Raw genomic sequence first — 24,709 nt, 5'->3', positions numbered from 1 at the left:
ATCTATAGATTTCTGCACCTATGCCCCCTGACCCAGCAATAGTGCTAGGTGTACACATATCTTCTGCATATTGTATGTTTGTTTACATAATTACAGATAAAGCCAGTGAGTCTGATTCTGATCTCACTTGCACTGGTGTTGCACTGCTGTAAGTGAGACCAGAATCAATTTCAATATGCAGAAAGATGGAAGGGATATTATTTGTGTTGTGGTTTAATAGTAAAGCACTGAAACACAGAAATATTCAGTTTGTGCTCAGTTTACTTTTGCTCTCTATATATCCCACCTCTGTGGTTGTCTGTCTTGTTGGTTACCTTGGAAACACATACAGGAGAAAATTTGATTGGAGGAGCACTAAAAGTTGTGGGTGAAGTTTTGAATGATGCCAATGATTATGACTGATGTCCAAAACAGGAGAGGTCTGCAAAGACTGGGGTTGTTTTTAGTTGTTGGTTTGTTTTTTTAAATAAAATAAATAAAAAGAAAAAAAGAGGGTCAAGAATGAGAGGCTCAAGCTTAAATTTGGAAGTGAAGTAGTTCGTTATTTTGAAGAGTGAGTTTTAGAAGGAGAGAAAAAGTATAACAGTTCTGCTGAGCAATCCGTTGTTAAACTGTCAGTGATACTAAAAAATAAATTGGTTCACTATTGTGAACAAGATAGTGATGTCAAAAAATGCAGATATTCAGTTGTTTATACCATCACTGTTGGTAATGTCACAGAACTTATGTTCTGAAATAACTTCATTACATGTTCTCGGTGTGGGTATATACTGTGGTAGTATTTGTATATCTATCTATTTATGTGGGGGTGGGTGTGTATAATCAATCCATACACATAGTGTGTATTTGTGGGTATAAAGAGACATACACATATTTAGCATATTTAATAAACACACACACTATCATGAATGGTATTGTATAAATAGGATAGATGAACATAAATACGCACATTCTCTCTATACATGTAGATATAGATATATATGTGTATATATGTTTGTGTGTCTAAAATTCCATAGTTACAAAAGTAGTCTTAACCTCATTTATAATGTAAGCCTTTGATCTGTTTTACCAAATTACCAGCTATACTTTTCAATCTGCTGTGTACACATTACACACATTTTTGTGGGGAATTTGCATTGATTTATTAGAAGACCCACCCTTATTTTTTACATAAAATGTAATTTTGAGGTAAGGAAGTGCGTATTTGCAGACTTTCTGATCGCCCTATGGATTTTTTTTAACTAATTGATTTCCTCCCGTTCATTTTTTTTCGCAGTAAATTCAACAGCTGAGTATTCTCGGTTCTGAAAAATAACATTGGGGACTGTATTGTATCTGCCGTAGTTCGAGGTTAGAACTCGGAATTGTGCTGAACATCTGTCTAAATGGGGAAAAACATTAAGGCGTGAGTTTGTAGCACAACTCCGCAGATAATGCTGGGAGCGGCGGATCGTGGGACTGGGCAGAGCAGCATCCACGCACTATTAGAGTCTCTCAGCCCAGAAATAGAAGTGCCCCATTCCGAAACACATTTTAAAATTCACTAAATATATTCCAAGCAAGAGAGGAGACAAAATGCGGTCACTGTTTGCAGCGAAGGCTCCTGCAAAAAAACATGTTACACGCTCTGCCTGAAAAGGATCGGAGCCCAGAGCCGTGGCCAAACGGTGATTACAGTTTTATAGTTTAATTAAGAAGGGCAGCAATCGGGAAATGGCCAGCCGGGGGAAACCCTCCGCTCTGATTGTCTCTAGCACATGGGGTTCCCGGACAATAACGGGGTGCTAATTCCGAAAGCCCACACCGCCGTCCCGCAAAGACAAGGGGGATGTGTAGGCAATCAACCCTCCAGCAGTCTTGGCGAAGCCAGACTGACCCCAGCAAATGAAAATAATCAAAAGTAATTAGAAGCGTGCTGGACTACTCCTCGGAGATCTGTGCGAGAGAATAAACATGCCGGAGCCCTCCGAGCCACTGCAAAGGCCCATGTCTGAGCTGTTAGGTGCCCTGACCTTGTCCACATAAAGACGTGATTTATGAAGTGCAGGGCACAGCAGCAGGACTTCTGTCTTCTCCAGAAGAACCAAATTACTGAGGTGGAGATTAACATGCTTTCAGACGGGCCCATTTCCAGACCAAGGGACATTTTTTATTTACATTTTTTTACCTTTAATTTCCTCCTCCTCTCTTTTTAAAGCAGCCTTTTGGCGTGGGGGGGAACAGAACCCAGGGAAGTGGGAGGGTAGCCAGGGCAGCAACAGAATGGGAGCGCTTGGGAAGAGCTGAAATTGACTAGGAACAGTCTGTTTAACCCGGCGCTGTAGAGTCATTTGCGTTATCTACCCCGGAAAGTGTTTGATTTGATTCGAGAAAGATCTGGTAAAGATCTGGCTCTTAGTATATACTAAGAGCATTGATTTTTTTTTAAAGCATCTGTCAATATCTATAACATAAGGCAAAGGGAATTAGCATGCAGCTGAATTGTGTCAATGTTTCTAGTTTATTTCACTATTTTTGTGGCTTGTTGCCCTGCATCACAGAGCATTAGGGTATGTCGGAGGGTTTTTTTTTAAAATGTATTTATTTCCAGTATTTTAAAAGCTACCACAGTGTTAGTAGTCAGGATGCTCAATGATGTGTCTAGTCACCTTGAGAAATAGAACATTAAGCCCCACTTAACAACTGTGGTTAAGGGGTGACTTGCTCTATAAATTAACAGATAATCTTCAGATTAAGATGAACGTGTTATTGAACATTCATGGTATTTTAAAAACTGCCAGCAACTTGTCTGATGTCGTTCCCCTCCCACCCCCAGTATAGTCCTCTGCAGAGTGTTTGTCCGCAGAAAGTGGACAGTGCAGTTATTTCATCTGGCTTTGGCAGGGCTGCTTTTCTTTGCTTTAATGATGTGTTGGAATGCTCCATGCCCATAGGGTCTCCATTAGGAGAACTTTTACTTCTGGGGCGACCATGAAGTTAAGGGCTTAAAAGAGGCATCAGTTTACAACCTGGTGGGAACAGCTAGCAGACTGGAGTACTAACTCCGTACTGCCTCCTCTAATATGGGGACTGCTTTGAAATAAACAATTGCGAAAGGGAGGCCGATCCAGTGGCAATCCTCGAGCCTTTTGGAGAACGTACAAACCCTCTCAATTGGAAGAGGAAGGGAGAAAGGGCCAGAGACGCGTTTGGCCCCCTTTCAAAACAGGAAGAAAACACAGTAACATCTTCTGATGTGATCAGCTAGCGGGAGATCTTTACATGTATCAGACATTTCTCAGCCATCACTTCTGCGGTCACCACAAGGCTGCTTTCTCCACCGCCTCTTTAAACCTCTTACCAAGAAAGTGAAAAAGCCCCTCCTATGCCGGGGCAAAATCTGTATGTGAAACCCTCTTTCTACTCTTCACCCCCACGTCGAAAAAAGTTTACATAATATTTTTGTAGCCGTTCTCCCGTGCCCGGGGAGACGGGAATATTAATGCTCAGATCTGCCCCAACACATACGAAATGAAGCCAGGTTTTAAGATTATAGTAAAGCCATTATTTTTAATAGCCCATTTCAAGGGTGGAGCTAAAACAAACAGGCGTGTTCCCCATTATTGCTAGCAGAGAGCAGCTTACGGGGGACCTACTGCAGATAGATTTCAGCAGAAAAATACCAGGAGGAGAAGGAGGTACCAGGGACTGCTGTTTGTGAGGTGTGTGTCTGTTGCAGAAATCTTCCGATTGAAAGTGATCTGAGTTTGGCCACATACAGAATCCACAGCAGTTGTGGTGGGTAGATAACCCCTGATGTACTGACCCGTCCTCCTGGCGTTATTCTGAGGGGATCCGCTCTGCATGTACCAGGCACTACCTGTGGTTCATTCAGGTGAGGAACTCTCATTACAAATTATTAAAAGCAGCAAAGAGTCCTGTGGCACCTTATAGACTAACAGATGTTTTGGAGCATGAGCTTTCGTGGGCGAATACCCACTTCGTCGGATGCACGTGGGTGTTCACCCACCCATGCTCCAAAACGTCTGTTAGTCTATAAGGTGCCACAAGACTCTTTGCTGCTTTTACAGATCCAGACTAACTACCCCTCTGATACTTGACTACAAATTATTAGTGCTTCACAGTGAATACAATTTGATAACCCAGAATGACATTCCGAAGTAGAGTCACCCCAACAGCTGATTAATAGCCTGGTCCTTCACCATCATAAATAATAGTCATAATTAATAAATAGCAGGGGTTTAGGAGCAGGAGCTAAAAACCCGGGGAATAAGACCACCGAGTATTAACAGGAGAATGGATGCAACAGCACAGGCTCTGCCCTCTGTATTTACTGCAGTGATGCTGCCCCTTGTAAAGCTGATTCTGGGAGCAGCACTCAGCTCACACCTTCTAGCAGCAGCCACCGCCTTGGCTCCTGCTCCTGAAAGGAAAGTACCCGAGAGACAGTGGCTGCCGCTGAGTTCTTAAATCTGTGCACTGAGCAGTAATTCAGCTGGCTGCGCCATCTACTGGCCACTGGCTGCAAGCGTCTGACTCGAATCACCCACCCTCCTCAATACCAAACATGCATGGCATGGGGGTGTGTGTAGAGATAGATATATAAGCCCTTTCCATGAAATCCTAATTTAGCCAGGACCTGCTACTGATACCAAAAGACCTTTTGTTTATCCACCAACATTTCCTCCTTTTCAGAGAGGCTTTGTTAAAGGGAGGGGGCTAGGGCTTGGTATCAGAGCCTCTGATCAGGCCTATGGGCTCGAGCAATCAGTTTCCCAGATTACTTGTATTTAATACACAATGCATCATAAAACAAATCCCTCATCCTGACAGGAAGAAAATAGAACAGCTCATAGCTCGAGCTGGTCCAATTTATGGCTAAATTAAAAAAAAAAGAAAAAGAAGGCTCCAACAATGGACAAGTTGAGGGAGGGCAGGAAATCAATGGGCCAGCGAACCGGGAACTCAGTGAGGTTCTCAAGCCCCGGACTCTGGGAATCTCTGGCCAGGTTTTTGGGGTTATTTACAAAGGGTTTCCCCCACCCCCCCAGCCTACCTAACATTGCTGTGTGCGATTTTTCTTCTCTCTCCTCTCGTCTTGAACAATAGCCATTATCTGAAATAACAGTTCAATGTCACAGATAACAGGCCGCTGAGAGGAATTAATCATCATCTCTTGTCACTTGGATTCTCGCCCTCGCCTTCTTCCCTCCCCTCCATTGTAAAAAAAAAAATCGATTTTTAGTCTGAGAAATATATTTGCACTTTAAAAAAAAAGTGGGTGGCACTTATGATGGTGTAATCAACGATAACGTTCAGCCCCCTTTTTCAATTCTCTCCCCTCCCTCTTAAAAAACATGTTATAGTGAACCTCGCCAGACAGTGCCCAACTTTGCTGGCTAGAGTGGGCCAGTTTGCTGCATTACATTATTATTATTATAGTTATGGTTACTTTTTAAAAAAATGTAGAAGCCACTACAATTTCCAGACGTTGTAGCTTTTATGTAAACTCAAAGAGAATTCATCTCTCGGATTATTCATTCGATATCGATTCCTTCCCCTCTACCATCCGAGTCCAAATATCTAACCTCCCTCCAGTTTCATTCATGAGATTGGTTACTAGATAAATAAATCAATCAAGATCCTTAAGGAAACGATTCCAAATGGAGCGGTTGTTCCGTTTGCACAAAACAGGAGGTGTAGGATATTTATTGTGAAGTGCAAAATAATATTCAAAAAAGCTGCTTTTCATTTTTTGAGAAGTCCGTGCCCTTTTCGATAGATGTAAAATAGACATCGAAAAAGGAACTAGCTCATCGCAGATTTATAAACCTACTGATCTTTTTCTCAGACCAAATTCGGTGATAAATGGAGTCGTGTTGCTTTTTAATGTTAAGAAGTAACATTTTAACAACTTTTTTTGTAAACAGATCATTTATTGATTAATTACGCGCCGCTTGTGTCTTCCTGTCTCTCTCTGTCTCTGTGTGTGCAGTGAACGGGAGAGGAAAGGGGAAAAATACAAAAATTTCTGCCAGGCAGAGTAGAATTTAGAGCGACAGAGCGATCGCAATATCTAAGTACCCTACAGATGGACAATGTGCATATCACAGATGCAATATATGTAGCCAATTTACTTTTTTTAAAAAGTGGCAATTAACGTTCTCGACTGCATTTCAGTTCGTGGTTGTTGCTGCTGCTTTTTATACGTTAAATAAAAGAAAAGAACAAGGCTGCTGATTTTGTTAAACGCTTCTTAAATAAACACATTCACACAGAGACACTTGCACTTTCGGAACACATTGAAACAAGGCGAGGTTTTCCTGCGAAAGAAAAATCCTCCCACCTAAGATCTCCCTATTGGCTGCTGATTACATGGATGGAATCGACATGTTTAAAGGGGATGGTGCATCCGTAATCAGTCTGCCCCTATAGGACTTCTGTCTTGGCGACCTTTTTGTGACCTCTCTCGCCGGAGGAGGCTGCTGTCACTTTAAAAATTTACTGAAAGAGGAGCCTCTGTCTGGCTTCCGACCGCTGTGTTGCAAGGGGGAGATAGCTCCCTCTCGCTCTCTCTCGCCTCTTTATGGATGGCCGGTCAGATCTTCTTTAAAGAGACAGTTCATGAAATGGAAACCCCTGGCAGTTGAGTGTGTGGGGTTACAAAAAAACTAGAAAGGGAGGGGAGGGATGAGGGAGACGCTCCGGCTGAGAAAGAAGCTCTCACAGGACAGGCTCTGAAGAGGTGTGTGTGTGTGTGTGTGTGGGGAGGGGGGGACAGCCTCCCACCCCCTCCCTAGCCAGCACACACTCGCACTTTTTTCCTGTGATCACCAGCAGAGAAGTGAAAGAAGTTTTTTTTTTATGGGATTTTTTTTTTCTTGATAACTTTCTTTACACACACACCCCGAGCAGCCGATCAGAGCAGGAGGGGCAGATCGGGGAAGGTGATGGGGAGCCGGGAGGAATTTGCAAAAAAAATCAGAATAATAATAACAATAATCAATAATCATCATTAAAGCAAACTCCCCCCCACACATCTCCCCCCCCCCAAAAAAAAATATCCAGCAACAGCAAACCAACCCCTGAGAACTCCAGGCGAGGCGAGAGAAACTTCCCAACAAATGGTGGCAGAGAGTGGAGCTTCCAAGCAGCGACCCGAGCCGGCACCAGGACACCAGCCACCCACCCGCTCCGCAGACCGACGGCGAGTGGTTTTTGTTTTGTTTTACTTCCAGCCGCTTGAAGGACCTTCCCCCTCCCCCTCCCCGTGCACGGAAGCGCTCAGGCTTCAGGAATCAGTGCCGTGGGAGAGAGAAGGTAAGAGGAGCGGGTGAGGAGAGCTGAGCCTAGTCATAACAAACCCGCCGGACCCCCTGACACTGTCTCTTCGTGTCCGCTCTGCCTTGGGTCAGGGACTTGCTCCCTGCCCCGGCTCAGCCTTGTGATTTCCTTGTTGCTCTCAGGGCGGCTTCTCTCCCGTGCAGCTTGCTGGTGTCTCTCTGGGGCGAGGGGGGCACTGTGTGTGGAAGGGGTGGGGGTGACTGGCTGCCTGTCTCCCAGGGATCCAGAGAGAGCAGGGTTTGGCAAGCCTGGCTAGATTCCTGGCAGAGCAGCCGAGCAGCTTCTGGATCTGCCTTCGGCAAAGTTCCTCCTCCACAAGCGTCTTTTCTAGAGAGCCCCAAGCTGCGTGGCTCTGCCGAAGGGTTACCCACGCTCCCCTCCCAGATACACTTGCAATAACCCTAACAGCAAATCAAAGGGAAACCAAGCGGGTTGGAAAGGGCGAGGCGTGTAAAAAAAAAAAAAGGAAAGAAAGAAAATCAAATAAAGGCTCCTCGGGGCAGTGGTCGCTTTCTGAAAAGGCAGAACTCCTGTGTAAGCCGCCCAGGGTGGGAAGTCACTCCTGCAATTTTGCTTTTATTTAAAAGTCTCTGGTCCTGTCAGAGAAACCCCCCTAACTGAATAAAAACCTTCGTTACCTCCCGGAGACGTGCCTCTAAAAACGAGTCAAGCGGTCACAGCCGTTTGGGGCTGAAAGAAACGTTAAAGCATGGCTGCAAGGAGACGAGGAAAGTGGAAATGCTCTCAGCCCTTCAAGAAGGGCAGAACATCGGGACTGATGTACACAGCACGATCTGCTGCATTCATGCTCCGTTGACGGGGACGGCTGAAATAACGTTAACACTAAAACAAATTAAACGTGGACATTAGAATGCAGCTTAAAAACTTGCCCTTTTTTTTCCCGGACTTGTAAATGTAGTTGGTTCGGATTATTTCTTGGTTGTGAAATTCAAATATAATTGTTTAGATCGCTCTGTGAGAGCGTATAGAAGAGGCGAGGGAATATTGTTCTGTTAGTTTGGAGGGGTGGGAGGGGGTTCTACCGGTCTAGTCAATCGTTTCCTCTTTTATCATGAACAGGGCCTGATCCTGCTTTCCCCACCTACCCCAAGCTTCTCTTTGGACTCAGGGGAAGCGTGGAGTTCACATGCAAGGCAGGATCGGAGCCCCTATTGAAACACCATCCTAAACCTCAGTGGCAGATTTATTTTTAACCAAACTACAAGGAAGCGGAATTCGAAATGAACTTCGCCAATAACGTGCAACTGAAATGGGATGATTTCTTCCTGTGTGACAAAATCGAAGCCAGTGGCGGGGTCAGCTGTGTGGTGTTTTAAGTCTGGGGCAATTCACTTGAATATTTGAACCTAGTGATTTAGAGTCAAGTTTGTTACAATGAAATAATGTTTAAAATGAAGCGTCCTGACAAGACCGAGGAACTTACAAAAAACTCCGGTGACTATTTCAGCCTGAGAAATTGGCTTGGAGAAAAGAAGGCAACTTTTTCTGCAGCAGGGTCGTTACCAGAAAGTGTCCTTTTAGAGCATGCTTTTTGCTAGCACACTGGTTGCTGTTTAATCGCCTGCTAGTCAAAAGGCTTGTTCATAGTGTGTCTTGCCTTGTGTCCTCTAGTTTGTCCCCTTGAAGTTTGTGGTGAGTTAATGATCTGAATCTGCTTCTGGAGGATTACCTGAACTCTATGTTAAACTGCTCTAGGGCTAGGGAAATGTACCCTCAACTTCAGTTTTCACCTTCATAAGGGCAGAGATAAAGCAGCTTTCCAGCTGGGTTCATTTAATTAATGAATCTGAGCTGTTGTGGGTTAGAGCTAGACTGTATTGTTAGTGTTTGATAGAAAACTTCCTTAGGTTTTCATTAACTAAATGATATACAATACCAGAATTCTTTTCCATTCAACTTGAAGGCCAAAAGTGCTCTGGGTCTTGACTTGAATACAAATTCTTTAAGTGCAGAAACAATCTCTCTCTCTCTCTCTCACACACACACATTTCTAATACAAATAGGTTAATATACTTTCAGTACAGAATATACCAAACAGGAGAACTTTCCAAATGTAATATTAGCTATACATTGGGCTATTGCTGAAAGCTTCGTATAGGCCAGTCATAAAATCTGCAGATAAATGGTGATATGCAGTCATATATAATGATTAGCAATTTGTCATAATATTTGACTAGAACATCCTTTTTAACTTGTCCACAATCAATCTCATTAGATTTGTTTATTTTCTGCATAATTGGAACTATGTATTGGTATGTGTGGAATATTGTGCCATGTTTTGCATGAGTGTTTACATTGTTGTTCATTTATTTTCTTTAGTCTGGCATAGAGGGGTCTGTTATTAACCAAGTCCTGTAAATTGCTTCGATTAAGGGGTATGATTTAAGTGCTAAAGGGGGGAGGGGTTTGGGAAGCATAATATTAAAACAAGATTAATAACTCTGAATCTAAACATCATTTTGTGGATGGAATTTATAACAAACATGAAAATGCTAAATGCGACCTAAAAATAAATTCAATTGGAAACAAAGAAAAAACAAAACACCCACAACCCCCAAGAGGACCACCACAGACACTATTCTTAATCATTCTTGTGTATAATCACAGACAACAATTATATCAAAATAGAATTTTAAACGATAAATATTCACTGATATAAAATGAGAAAATCAGATGTTTGCTAAATGGATATATTTTCCATTAGCAATGATTAGCCATCACATTGATTACGGGAAAGCATTTTTCAGGACATGTTTACAACAAATTTATGATCCCTTTCTTAATAGGCATATGTTCTAACAATTATTTTAAAAGTCTCACTGGAGAAACATATTTTTGAATAAAACACGCTTAAGTGATTATCCATTTGTTTATTTGAAGACCCATGATTTTTCTTTTAATTAGTGTGGCCTGACACCAATAGAAAGATTTACCCTTTCATATTCTTCCTTCTAGATCTTGGATGAGTTTTGCAATGTGAAGTTCTGCATAGATGCCAGTCAACCAGATGTAGGGAACTGGCTCAAGTATATCAAATTTGCTGGATGCTACAATCAGCATAACCTTGTTGCATGTCAAATAAGTGATCAGGTATGTTGTGAGCACTTTCCGGACTTGTTTGTAAAGAGCTTTATGGTATCCATGGAAAAAAATAATAGTAAAGCCACAGTACATTTTATGACTTGTTTGTTGATTATGGTACCAGGTAAAACACGATTGTGAAATTCAGAATAGAGTCATTTTTACCAGCTACTGCAGATAAGAATGTCCTATTTTTTCACTTTAATGTCCTTTTTGTAAAAATACATTGTTTTTATTTGACACCTGATATGTAACATATGAAACCAGTATTTTCCATTTGTCATTAATAATATTTTCTAATTTATCATCCCGTTTAATTGGGTGGCTAAACTAGTGCTTTCAGTTAATCAAAACATTCAATGTGAAATTAATGGAAAATAGAGGTGAAGATACAAAACAAAAACAAAACAACCTCCCTCCCCCACCACAAAAAAACCTCTGCAAATATATGTTTTATATATAGTTATATATATAATATAAACTATGGATACAAATATACATATGCATGCATAGAATTATGCCTTCTCATGCAATGAGATAGGGCTAATGATAGTTTTATTCTGAACTTATTTATATTTTTAGGTAATTTTTTCCCTTTTAGTTTACTGCAGGGTTAGAACATTGACTTTTTATTGGATTGAAATGTTAGTTTCCCTCCACCTACTCCAACCTTTAAAATGAGTTTGGGGTAGGTGGAGAGAAATCATAGTAAAACAGTTTGGTTTGAAACACTCTGAGTTACTTGTTGGGTATTTTTTTTAACATAAAGGTTTCTTTTAGTATGTGAATATCAAATAAATGCCATGATGAAATGTTTTAATTGAATGAAGTTAGGTTAAGAACATCATGATTCATTAAAGAAAAGAAACTAAAATCCGAAGGGGTACCAGACAGTGAATTCTCATTTTATATTTAAATGTTCATATCTGTAACAGAGTATTTGATTCTTTTAATCACTGTATTCCATTGTCACCAAATAATTAATTGAAACAGGTGGATTTTAAAGATTATCTTTAGTTGATTTAATTGCCCTGACATTATTGAGAAAAAAATCAAACAAGACACAAAGCTTCAGTTAGTAATCATTCTTTCCAATCAAATGCCAATATATAAAACGAATGTCGGACAGTCTCCCATTTGCAACATCATTACAGGATTATGTATTTGTATCTGACAGAATGATTGATTAAAATTGACTTAAATAACTTTTTCAGAAACTGTGATCAAGTATCATTTTCATTTAAAACTTTTAATATTCAGCATTAAATGCATGCAGCATAGAACAAATCAACCTACCGTGAGATAACTTTTATTTTTTACATAGTCTCTGGTTCAACAAAACAAGCAATAAAATTGATAGATGAAAAATACATTCTCAAATTTACAATATGTTTTATACAGAAAACAGTCAATTCTGTGAACGCAGAGCATTCATTTGATCATGTTGCAAAATGGAAACTATGCAGCTGAGCTCAAATATCAATATTTTACATTTAATAAAAGTTGGACTAAATGGGTAAGTTTAGTAAAGGAATAATATGAATTGATAAAAGTGGCTTACTGTCTCCATGTTGATATTTTTGTTTTGCAAATAAAATATGCATTTACTGAAATATCAGAATCTTTTCCTATACACACACATACATGTTTTGATGTTTTTGAAATTGAAGTTATAGAGCTTAGAAGTTCCTCTTTTTTTAATGCTTACATTTCTGAGATTTGGTGGTGGTATCTGTATTGCTGCCAATGATTTCTTTCATTCACTGGAGACTTGTTATTTATTTTTGCACAGTTTTGTGCTATTCATAATTCCTTATTTTTTACAGAATATTGTTGCCAAGATTTGTAAATTAAAAACTGGTTGCCTTTCAAGTAGTATGTTGTGTGAAATCTGCTGTCAACAAGAGAAAATGGATTGCTGTTACTATACACACTGAAAATGTATCTCCCAAAATTGTATCTGTCCTCAGGCATTTTATGAGCATACCCTAAAAAATAATTCTATAAATGTGCTCTTGAATCTTAAATGGAATAGTTCTTCCAATTGTTAGCTCCTTCTTCTGCTTTACTCTGCACAAACCTGTGAAAGATAACATAAAATAGAATAGGGGACCAAACTGTGAAATTGACATTACGTGGCCAAATGTCTGCATATATACAGGGGCAAATAAAAGTCAAGTTTAAGCTTATCATGTATATGCATTTGTGTGTACACTATATGTGGGGGTGTTTGTGTCAGTCTGTCTATATAGACCCCCGCCCCCAAACTTGGTTTAAGTCAGAGTTAAGGTTGAGAGTACACATCAGTAAGTTGTCGATAGATCAGTAATAGATGCTAGACAGTTAAGTCAGGAGGTCCCCTTCCTGCTTTGATATGAGAAAGCTGCACTGAGCTCATGGATGAAAGAGCTGACTCAAGAGGTTCTCCTGGTCTGGTGTTTCACTCTGTTTTCCATAAGAAATAAGACCTGCCAACTAGTGAATAAGAAATACTCATCCTATAATGAGCACTCTCATTGCATGAGAGACTATTCACTACTAAGGCAAGGACAGAGACACTTGATCAGCAGTAACTGTTAACCTCTAATTACTTCAACTCACCTGTAAAATTCACAGGCAAACATTGCACGCTATCTGAAATGGTAAAGGATATTTACCAGCACTCTGACCCTTAGTCTGAACAACAGTTTATAGTGCTAAATGCAAGCCTGACTGAAAGACAGGTATGAGCCCTAGACTGTTGGAAACAGAGTTTTCAAATAACTCTCTGAACTACCTATAACATAGTCAAGGTGCTCAGCAGAACTTCCTTTATTCAACAAAAAGAGAAAGAAAGTTTTCTATGTTAGACTCTATGAAAGACCTATCTCCTCCACCCCCATGTTCACGTTTGAGGTCAGGTTTCATCACTTTGGATCAACTTTACAAAATGTCTGGGCTCCTTCGTATAACTGTATAAATGAGCTTTGCTGAGATGAACAGCTTGATAATAGTGGGATGCAGTCAAAACATATATGCTGGATGCAGCTCATATTTCATTTGATTGGGGATTGAGTAGGGTTTAAAGGCTGTATGTATGGGTATTTTTTTTTGTTTGTTTCAAATAGAGCTGATATAGGATTTCTCTGTGCTGTCCTCCTATTATCTCCTGTCCTGTCTAATCAGTCCTAAAAGAAGGTAATTCAAGAAGTACATGAATAATAAATTCCACAAATAGTGCACTTTCATTTTTTTCTTTTCCCCAAAGAGCCTACAGTATTCACAGGACTGCAAGGAGGCCGGCCACCATTATTTCACTAGAATGTATATTTCAACTTAAAATCAATTCAGATTTAATACCAGCTTTTGCTATCTTGTAAGACTCAAGTTTATTATTGCTAGATCTGTCTATTTATTAGCATGATATTTTTTTTAAAAAATGACTGTAGAAAGAATAGAATTGTTAGACTTTCTGACAGTATTAGCATCCCAGCAACACTAATTTTTCAGTACAGATTTTGAAGGAAATCCCATTGAAAAAGGGTAGTAACTATAGTAATGTCTTTTTAAGGGGACTATAGTATATTCCAAATGCACTAGCAAACTGATATCAGTCAACTGCTAATTATAAAATACAATATTTTTTAAAAGACCAGTCAGTGGTATTTATACTTAAAGCTCTTGATTATTGTTTTTTAATTTATTTATTGCTTACAGGCCTCCAACAGTGGCATAGCCATATATAGAATGCTGGAGGGCTGTGCTTAGGTTTTTCTCAAGGACACAATTATTAGAGATTCATTTTGTCTTAGCTATCGAAAATTCCAGATAGCTCAAGATTAGTTTGCTGAGGATTTTTCTTGTTGAAATCAAATTTTATTATGCTCAGTTATATCTACTGGATAGAAAAGCTAGCAGTATCTCAGTCCTAACAACTATCAAAGTATACAAGGCCGATGTCCTAAGTGAATTGCTGTACGTTTTACCAGATCTGATCACATCTTAGAGTTTTACAAACATTTTAAATCTGCAGACACAGCCTTGTGTTTCAGATTTTACTGCCCCTGTCACTACTCCACTCCATACAGCTCTAAGTGGGAGAATAACACAACGGTGGCCATAAGCATCTCTGCACTTCTCAAACAATCCTACTCATATATGCACCTGCAAGGGTTGTGTATTTAAAGAATGGATTTTGTGGATCCTGTTTGATGATACAATGAAGTTAAGCTTTTGCCTATTGGCAGTCAGGCAGGCTTATTTATATTACATTTATTTAGGGCTTGATTCTGCCATGCTTCCTCATGCTCAGTAGTTCCTTACTCAGCATATAAGGCCTGGTCCAACCTATTGCAATTAGGGTTAATGCTGGGTGTAAAACTCCAGCCTTACATTTTACATACATCTATATCATCTGTGACATACTAAACTGTAATCTTTTCACTCAGCGCACTGTCCTTTCCTGAAGTGACCTAAAATTGGAAGGAAATTTTGAGAAATGTAAAGTCATTATTAATCTTGCCATTTGCGACAAGTCATACTATTGAGATAATCTTGACAACTAATATTAGTAAACTCAAGGAGATAAGTTCTTTCTGAGCATATGTCAATGATAGATTATTTAATCTTCGTATACTTCCAAGAAATAATATGGAGAATTATCACTGCCCACAGAGAGAATACCAGGCTGTAATTCACCAAGTGGATTCTTCCAATTCGTTTGTGTATTATAAATGGCAGCAGGGCACTAGCAGAAAATTCTGCCATGTTGTCACTTGAGATACGTATTGTTCTACTTTGTGATTTACCTTATGAAGCATTAGTGCTTCTGGAAATGGCTTGGTGATATTGGTGGACACACTCACTCCTTCTCTGAAATTGTGTCAGGAACTTGGTTTTGTTTGGGCCAACATACAGGTACAATAACCAAACCCCAATCTGATCCAATTGACAGCATTGTCACCAGTCTTTGCAGAGAGGCCAAGGATTTCGAATGGGCACAGAGGGATTGAAAAAGTCTCCCATCCCCAGGGGTGGTCCTTCCATGTCAGGGTTGAGGCACATTGACTGGCTCACTATGGGGGAAATTGCATTGCCCCTGTGCATGCTGTGTCTATTCTATGGGAGGCTGTGATGGTCAGTCACTAGGACTATCGACTGTTTGTGAGCACTGGAATTCACAATGAAAAAATAAAGTGCAGCTGGGTGTGATTTGGATGATGATGGTTAGACACATGCTCGTTACAGTGAGCTGATTACAAAGTGCAGGGATAGGCTCTGCCATTTAGCACCATCACTGGAAGGGACATTGGTAGGCTGCACCACCTGGAGGAAGCACCAGGAGCCGCTCTGCCTCTGGGAGGCAGAAGTCCTGTCTGAGCGCCCCGACTATATTAAGAGGATGCTATTACAACCCTCCATGGTAGTGCTATATACTCCTGCTGCTGTGCTGGTCCTCCTTTGTGAGCTGGTGTGAAGGTAGTGATAGTGAGGGGATAGGTTCCGCTCCTCTCCACCTCTCTTGGGATACCGCAGACCTCCAGGAGAGAAGGCAGGGAACAGTCTCCGTAAGTGAAGGGTCTGACCAATATATAAGCTGCAAAGGGGTGTGTGTGTGAGATGTTCATCTCCCCACTTCCTCGCTTTGCACCCATGTAAGGGACAGGCAGAGTCAATCTTTGAGTTGTTTTCTATGGATTTTTGCTGAACTTCTCTAAGTGCAGCAAAGAGTCCTGTGGCACCTTATAGACTAACAGACGTATTGGAGCATGAGTGCCTGATTCAAAGCCCACTGAGGTCAACAGAAAGACTCCTATATGCTGTACCCAGGCAAAACACTGATTTACTTCAACTGCTCATTTGCCTGAGTATGGCAAGATGGATGTGGCTCATATTTCAAAATTCAGTTATCCAACTGTGCAAGTTGTTCATCCTAAGATCTAAAATTGCATTTTAATAATTTGGACTATTTGAATGTTTAATTATAGTCTCTTGCAGAAGTATGTATTAGTTTGTATTTTCTGATGGGCTTAAATTCATATTTTATTGGAGACTTTTTGATGTAAAAGTTATTATTAGTTTTGGCCATTTAATTTGTTTTGCTTTTTGGGTAAGTTCTACTTTTATTCAGAAATAACACTTTACTATTCTAAGACCAATGCCAATTGGCAGGGCTCAAGAATGTATGCACTTGCTTGCCTAACCTGATTTAAGGGTGTAGTCCCATACTGATGCATGACTTCTTTCCATGTATATACCCCTTTGCTTTCAGGATTCTAGCCTTGTGACACTAGCAAAAAAAGATTGCACTAAGAGGGTTTGATCCTGTCATTGTTTCACACACACAACTCCAGTTGAAGTCAGTGGGTATATGGACATCATGCATGGAGAATGACCGCAGGATCGGTGTCTAACTCTTTTGCTAATTAGTGTGTGTTCAACAATCTCAGCTCGGATCATTCTTCACACCTTGTGATCAGTTTATGAAGTGATACTAACGCCCGCTGAACATTTTGTCCTGAGTGATAAAAATGCATATAGACATACGTAGCAAGGGAGCCGTTTTAAAACATAATTTAAAGTGAAAGATGGCTATTTTAAAGTGCTATATAGCTTTGAGAAGATGAAAGCTATCCTTTCATCTGTATCATAGGCAGGGCTGTCCTCCTACTGTGCTGATCAAATGCTTGAGGCCATGACTGCCAAAAATAAAACCACAGCCCTTTACCTGAAATTTATTGCATTTGAATTTTCGTCTTGTAGGTGCTCACACTTGCAGTGCAAGTTTTCCCATTGTTCTATCAACTGGGAGCATAATGCACATAATGTAGTGTAGGATTTCCATTCCAAAACAATAACACACGATTCTGTGCAGAGGGCTAATGGACCTTATAAGACTTTTATTATGACTACCAATGTGCTTAACATTTTTCATATTCTGTTCCTTTTCACCGTCTTTTTCATAGTCAGCTTCTACTACAGCTGAAGTCAATTCAATCCATTTGCCAGTGGGGTACAGGACATGTAAATAGTGAACTCCTTCCTCCTAGAGCTATAAGTAAGTTAAAAACAATAATAATGTAGTTTAAATAGCACAGACTACCTGCTTCCAAATCTGACTAGCATCTGTTATCTGTGACAAAATCTGAATTTCCTAACTAGTATTGGGACACATACAGTGTTTTCCAAAGCTGTTGCATGTACAAGAATAAAAGGTTTAGTCAGATGCAACAGAATATAACTTCTCTTCAGCAGCGAGGGCAACAGATGTGTTCATATCAACTGTTGACTTTGTTCAGATATGTAAACTAAGTGTCCCTTTCCCCCCCTGAACTGGTATCGTTCTATTAAACCTTTCCTAGGTGGCTGAATGGCAAATTGAATGATGTGATAGTAAATAAAGAATTCAAACAAAGTGGTATAGATTTCACTGGAGTAAGCAGAGATCAACAGTGAACTTCAAAGTGAGCAGGCGGCAGTGCCTGAAATAGTCGTCTCTCTACAGATTTCACAGGGAGTGCATTTTCTCTATTATTTCAATTATTACAACTTCCTGAATAGGTTGAAGGTCATTCATAATTCACACTTCTGTCATCTTTACACATGCCAAATGCAGTCTATTAAGCATAAATAAAATTTCGAGTGCCTGACCAGGAAAAGTAAACTGGGATTCATAACAATGAGGCCTTATTCATCCCTTTGAAAGTAAATTGTGTATGTTCATTGGTTTTTTTTTAATTAATTTCCCTTTTCATCATTGCAGTTTGGTTCCCCTGTCCCTCCTCCCCCCTACGCATCAGTAGCATAAACATACTACCTTAAATCAATTCAGACAAAAATGAATTAACCAAACCCTCTGATTCAAACATCCCAAACGTTGAGGGGTGTTTGAAATCCATACCCAGATCTGGTTTAGAATTTTGCTCCTCTCTATCCACTAATCTTGGGGCATTTGGAATCTGGATCTGGACTTTGCAGTTTGGGCCTATTTCTATGACATATAAGCACTGATCCTGCAATTTACAAGGCATATTGCTTTGCCTGTGCATTGTAAATTGCAGGACTGGTGCTGTAGTTAGATAGCGAAGTGGCTTTGATGAACACAAGGGATGAAATCCTGGCTTCATTGAAGTCAAAACTCCTATTGACTTTGGTGATTTCACCCAAAATATCTTTAAGCTTAATAGTAAAAAAATCCATATACTCTACACTACCATTTCCAACTGCAAGTAATAACATTATGAATATAGTTGGCTATTGGTTTAAAGAGCAGGGAGAACCAGTATGAAACAGATATGGTCTGAAAGTAATTTATGACCTGTCAGCTTTCCTTGCAGAGGGCTTCCTGACTCTTCAGACCCTCTGTCGTAGCAGATCTTATGCTGGTTTAAAAGAACCCAAGCTAACATATTCCGTTTGTACAGGGCATTGAAGAATTTCCCACTGTTTCTCAGGCAGGACAATTACAATTGGTTTTGGGTGGATAAAATGAAAAAAATAAATCTTATAAAACACATTTACATGAAATATTAGGAATGTCTCTTAAAACCAGATTACATTTACCAGCACTATAATATTTTCAGCATTCAATATATGCATTTTAAATCCCATTAGGATGCAATTTGGCATATAAATTGTTAGACCAGGTGGAATTTTGTTTTGCATGTGCAGAAATAAAAATAAATAAATTAAATAAATAGCTAAGCAGTTTTTCATTTCCAGAGCTTCAAAAATGTGATTTGGATCCATTTGGGGAGCTTTTTTTTTTTACAAGAACAATATCTAAACATAACTTAATCTACAAAATATAATTTTGCTGGCGTTTTCCTATATCTCTTTTCTTCACGCAACTCAAACTGCAGTCAGTGGAAGTTCTGGGAGCAGAGAGGCTGGACAGATCATTTCTTGGAGAAGACTAATCTCTGCTGGTATTCCAGTTTATTTTCAAAATGCCAGCTCAGTCAGGCTAGACAATTAGCTACGGAACACACATATTAATTAGTTCAACATGTGTACCATGTCTACAATACAGGAAATGCATCATACCAAGGGTTGTTACAAGGAAAGCTGATGCATCATAACACACTTCAGTGCAAACAAGACTCCATTTCAAATGCATATGAGGGCCATGTGTCCTGGGTTTGCAACAAAGAGGGAAAAGGTCTGTTGTAATATCTTCTACAACATGGCACGAACCAAGTGGAGGAAATATTAGGCAACACTGCACTACGGCTTTTGTTCATTCCTTGGTATTGATGCACTACTGAGCTCAAAAGTGTGGCTAATTTTACATACTATAACAGAGAATAAAAAAACACCAGAGTGGACCAAGAGTATAAATTTGGGGCAGAACTGTGAAACCTCAGAGAGAGCTCTGGCAGAGATTGTGGTGCTCTCTCTCCCCAAGCTCTTCCCTGTGCCAGAGGGACTGCCTCCCTTGGGATACAGCTGTGCAAGTCAGTGCAGTGGGCAAGGTCATGATCCTTCCTCCTCTCTGCTCCTTTAAAGTAGGTTGCATGGACTCTCTTCTGTGGGAGTTGCATCAGGTCCAGAAAGGAGAAGTCCTTGGGATCTTCTGAGCTCAGGAACTTCTATTAACTCTAACCTTTGCATTGGGAGTACAGTGGGAATGGAAGATTCTCAACCACCTGGCACACTTTGTCTAGGACTAGGAGCAATGTGGCTCAGTGCATGTGTGATGTCACACATTCTGAAAGTGTGTGTGTGTGCACACGCATGCATATTCTAAACAAATCTACAGAACTCTTGACAAACTTAATTCGATAAAAGCTTAGCAAATGTTGAACTAACAGATTCTTGATGAGCTCCAAAATGCTGCCATAATGTGGCCAGTCTTCAAACCATTATACAGTGCATTAGCCACACAATTTATGATTCCACTATGTCAAACATTTATTCCACTCCAAGCCCAATCCTGCATTCTTCACATGCATGGAACTATCTTTGGAGGCAAAGGAAGTTGCATGAAGAAGGACTGCAGGAGGCCTTCAGGTATTCCCAAGACTGAATGTCATGCATCCATTATTTTGCCCCTTAGTCAGTCAGCAGCTTAGGCTTGTCTTAGGCTCATCAGTCTATATATAAGTTAATATTACTTTTCAAGTGCATGGAGACCATTATACTTCTGGAAAAACCCCTCAGATTTAAATACATCTGTCTTAATAAATGGAAAAACAAATGTTGCTTAAAGCAAATATTCAGTGGATGCATGCTGACATCAAATTTATTTGCAGGAGTTAAAAACTGGCTTCACTTAAATGGGTTTCAGTCTTTGATCAAATGAGTTTGGTTGCCCAAACCAAGTCCCTGGTGCACCAAAGTCCACATCAAAAATCCCCTGCATCATTTGTCACAATTGGCAGTATCTTCTCAAGAGAAGACTATAATAACAGGTCTTGTGGCTCAACCTTGAGATGCATTAGCATAGCTGTGTGAGGAGGCAAGCTCAGAACCTCTCTTTCCTCTGGCACTGCTCTCTGTTGGACCCTCACATTCTTAAGAACAATAAACATTTGCTTAAAAATTGACAATGAACTCAGCAAAGTTAAAAATCACTAGGTCTCCGCGTCACTATGCCATTCATGAGTTCCTATGTCACCTTTTTAAACTCCATCAAATAAATCCAGTATTGCTACTGTAGTCACATATTCTCTCTCTTTTAATATATATGCACATTACACTTCACAGATGTTAACTAGGCTCCTTAAGGACTGTTGCAATATTAATTTATGTATATCCTACAAAGGGTACTTTTAAAATCTTTGTCGCCCTATCATTTTGAATGTTCCACTTTGATTTCATGTGCTTGTTTAAATTAGGCAATAATAAGATTAAAACTGCTAGTATTAGCAGAGCAAGGCAAAGGTCCCAATTCTGATCTGGTTTTACACCAATATAGCTGCATGGACTTCATAGAGGTACTTGTGATTTACACAAGTATAAATCAAATCAGAATCAAGCCCAATGAGACTGTGATATCATAGTACTTCCTTAAAATCCTTTGGCATATGTGTGAAGGCTGCATTCCCTATTGCAAGATTTCACTGCAGTTCCAATATGTCACAATTCAAATGTCAACGTGCTGTTGGAAAGGAAGCTAATAAGTTAAACCTTTGAGAGTTGCCAGCAAAGGAGGCGATTCAAATTGTTGAGAGAAGTCCATTGTTTTCTAAAGGGAAATAGAATTCCCGAATGAAACACGTGACTTATAAGCATTTATCTAAAAGATAAAAAACCACCAAGAAAATCCAAATGACGGTTTGACCAGGACAGCTCTTAGTGTAAAGGAAAAGGGAGTTGTAATCTTGACAGAATGGGAGGGGAAGTTGTGTACAAACTCCTACTCATGACTTTTATTGGGAAAGCACACAGCAAACAGTAGGCTGCAGCATGTGTACATTGTGACGGATGCATTTTCCTCAGAACTTCATGTGTGGAATGATCTCAGCCTGTCTTGTGAAAATGCTGGTGCTTATTTCAGTATAACTGCTCTGCTTGCAGACTTCAGGTGGCTGAACTGCTGTTCTCAAAACAAGCCACAGAATGTCTTAAAAAAAAATCAGAGGAAGCTCCTCATTAAGTTATTTTTAGATATTTAGCACATATTTGAGGTTGAGGCCCCTTATAAAAAAATAAACAATTGGGTTTTAGGGCCACCTACTGGAGAAAAGTGATAATGGCACATGGGTTAATCTTGTATTTTTGTGCACTAATTAAGATATGTCTGCGAGGAAAAAATAGATGTAAGATGGTTCTTTGCAAACACATGTTTTTAAATGGTTGCAGCTAACAGTTGCCTTTCTCTTGACTCAATAAAATGACTATTGAGAGTCAGTAGTTTTAGAGAAAACCCTGATCCAGCATCTATGAGCCTAGCAAAATAGTTTTCAAGTGTTTGCATTCAACAAGTTTCCTAAAATTTGCTGCTGTTAATTGAGTTGCCTCTAGACTATTCCTAGTGGATCTTTTTTTCCTGTTCTGCACCTTTCCTTCTGAAACAACAGGGGAAAGACAGACTTCGTTCCCTTCTCATGAAGTCCTAATTACTCAATTCCTTGAAAATCTCACAATCACATGTATGAGTTTTCTCCAGGATACACACTGGCCAAAAAGTATGCGGCCCTATTTACCCCAGTGCATTGCATTGGTTCTCCTCCTCATTCTTCCCTGATAACTACCGCAGAACCCAATTGCCAGACTCTGTAAGGTTTTCCTACAGCTTTGACATCCAGCTTCATGACAGTCTCCACAGGCAGTAGGTTTATCACCAGCTGTGTATGCTGTTTGGCTGCTGATGGGCTCCTTGAGCCATTTTCTCATCGTAGGCAAATTTTTCCTTTGATTCACATTTGAAGCTAAGGGATAATCAGCCGCACTGTTCTGTACAAGCCTCTCATAACATGTCATTGCAGAACCTTTTTCCCGATGTGCACATTTTAATCCAGCTTGTTCTCTCTCCCTTGCTTTTAAGTGGTGCAACTCCACTGACTTCAGTGGGGCTACTCCTAATTTACACCAGTGTTATCAAGAAGAGAATCAGACCTTCGGTGTGTAAATCTGGAAAGGTTTCATTAGGGTATATTCATATCTCATTGGCAGAGCATCAGGGAACTTGTTTTATTGATTATTTGTGAATAGGATGTGTATTATTGGAAGATTTGTGAATTGACACTGACATTCACAACCCTCCACTCATCATCAGCTCGTTTCTTGGCATAGTTTGTTAAGAGCAAGATGTTTTTTTCATAGGACCCAAAGAGCAAAAGGTGCGGGGCCAGATTCTCTGCTATTATAAAATTGGCGTTGCTCCATTGACTTAAATAAGTGGAGGATCTGGCCCCATACTTAAACCTTGCTGTGCCCACAAGCATTACTTTGTACACATTTACCTCTTGTGAGATTCAGTGTGATTCTGTTTTTCAGATATTCTACAGAGTTGTAGCAGACATTGACCCAGGAGAGGAGCTGTTACTATTCATGAAGGGTGAAGATTATTCACATGAAACAATGGCTCCAGATATTCACGGTTAGCAACTTTTTACCCCAGCCTATCTAGTTTGATACAAAATGTCCACTGAAAATAAAGTTGGGCAAATGTCTTGTTGCTGGTGGAACCTTCCTAAAATCAATGGGATTGCAGCAATGTAGCTAAGAAGGAGCTTTTTATATATATATACACTTATCTGTTTACGTCTCTGCAAACCTTGGCAGTAAATACAGTAATAGTTCCCAATTATTAACATGACTGAAACTGTTAATTCAGCAACGAGTTTTACTGTTGTCTGTGACAATGTTAATATCCCCATCGCTGATGTGATTTAATTGTTAACCTTTCTAACTTCCAATGTTTTTCACGGTTAGAAATGAAAAGTCGCTAAAATAAATAATGAAAGATTGCCTGGGAGTGAGCTGATGTCTGAAATTGCTTTGGGGGGATTTTCTGCCATTCATAAACTACAGGAGTGCATGATGCCCCTTATGTGAACTGTAGCCTGAGACTCACTCCGGCACCCTGTCTGCAAGTTTCTTTAAAGTGTGATTGTGGTCTGAAAAGTAACTGAAAAAATAGCATTGTGAGGTTCTGTGCTCACTGTCTCTCAACCACTCCAGATCAGACATGCTCTGTTCACAAGCAAAGAGCTATTTTTTACCTGCCAATCCTGCAGACACCTCTCCAGGATTTTTTCTGCCTTCTGTATTAGCAGTAATAAAGATTCCACTGTCCACATTTTTCCTGTAGTTGTATCTCTACAACCTCACTTTCTTTCAGATTCTACCCTGACCTATTACACTGACCATGCCCAACCGCATTGTCTGCAGTGGGGTTGGACAGGTGTAACTTAGTGTACAATTAGGCTTTGCAGTTGGAATTGAATAAAGAATTCTGTAATGATGCACAAGAAGGAATAGAGTCTAGCTCATTAACTCTTAGCTGTGTTGGTGGTGCAGGACTAACACAGGGGCACAATGGTTGCAAAATTTTTGTCACTCTCAGGTGAGCATATGTGATCCTGTATACATGCAAAGAGCAAATCTAATGAGTTAGATGGTGCCTTTTCGAAACCTTCACCTTTCAGAGTAAAACTATTCATCCATACCTCACTTGTTAATTTTTTACACACAAACTGTACCTGAATTGTGTAAGTAGTTATTCATATCCTGCAAATTATATAGACTCCAAGAGACTTCCAGTGTGTTTATAAAGGAATGCCCTGTTGTTGCTGGTGCAAAGGGTGGCATTTACACACAACTATAGGGTCTCCAT

General features: G+C 39.9%; 1 protein-coding gene across 5 annotated transcripts in view; it reads left to right on the top strand.

Annotated features, from left to right (window-relative positions):
• Nucleotides 1-10,358: 10,358 nt before the first annotated feature.
• MECOM (MDS1 and EVI1 complex locus) overlaps nt 10,359-24,709 on the top strand; it is a 56,713-nt gene continuing 42,362 nt past the window's right edge. For 4 of the 5 annotated variants that reach the window (XM_045031563.1, XM_045031561.1, XM_045031559.1 and 1 more), the window contains exons 1-2: nt 10,371-10,455; nt 23,368-23,470. In XM_045031563.1, the coding sequence (XP_044887498.1) occupies nt 23,422-23,470 (49 nt within the window). In that variant the 5' untranslated portion in view covers nt 10,371-10,455; nt 23,368-23,421. Of the gene's footprint in view, nt 10,456-23,367; nt 23,471-24,709 lie in introns of all 5 variants that reach the window. The other variant, XM_045031562.1, reaches the window with a different exon arrangement.

This window comes from Mauremys mutica, chromosome 9 (genome assembly GCF_020497125.1).
Source record: "Mauremys mutica isolate MM-2020 ecotype Southern chromosome 9, ASM2049712v1, whole genome shotgun sequence".
Taxonomy (NCBI): domain Eukaryota; kingdom Metazoa; phylum Chordata; order Testudines; family Geoemydidae; genus Mauremys; species Mauremys mutica.
This window is presented reverse-complemented; position numbering and strand designations above follow the sequence as displayed.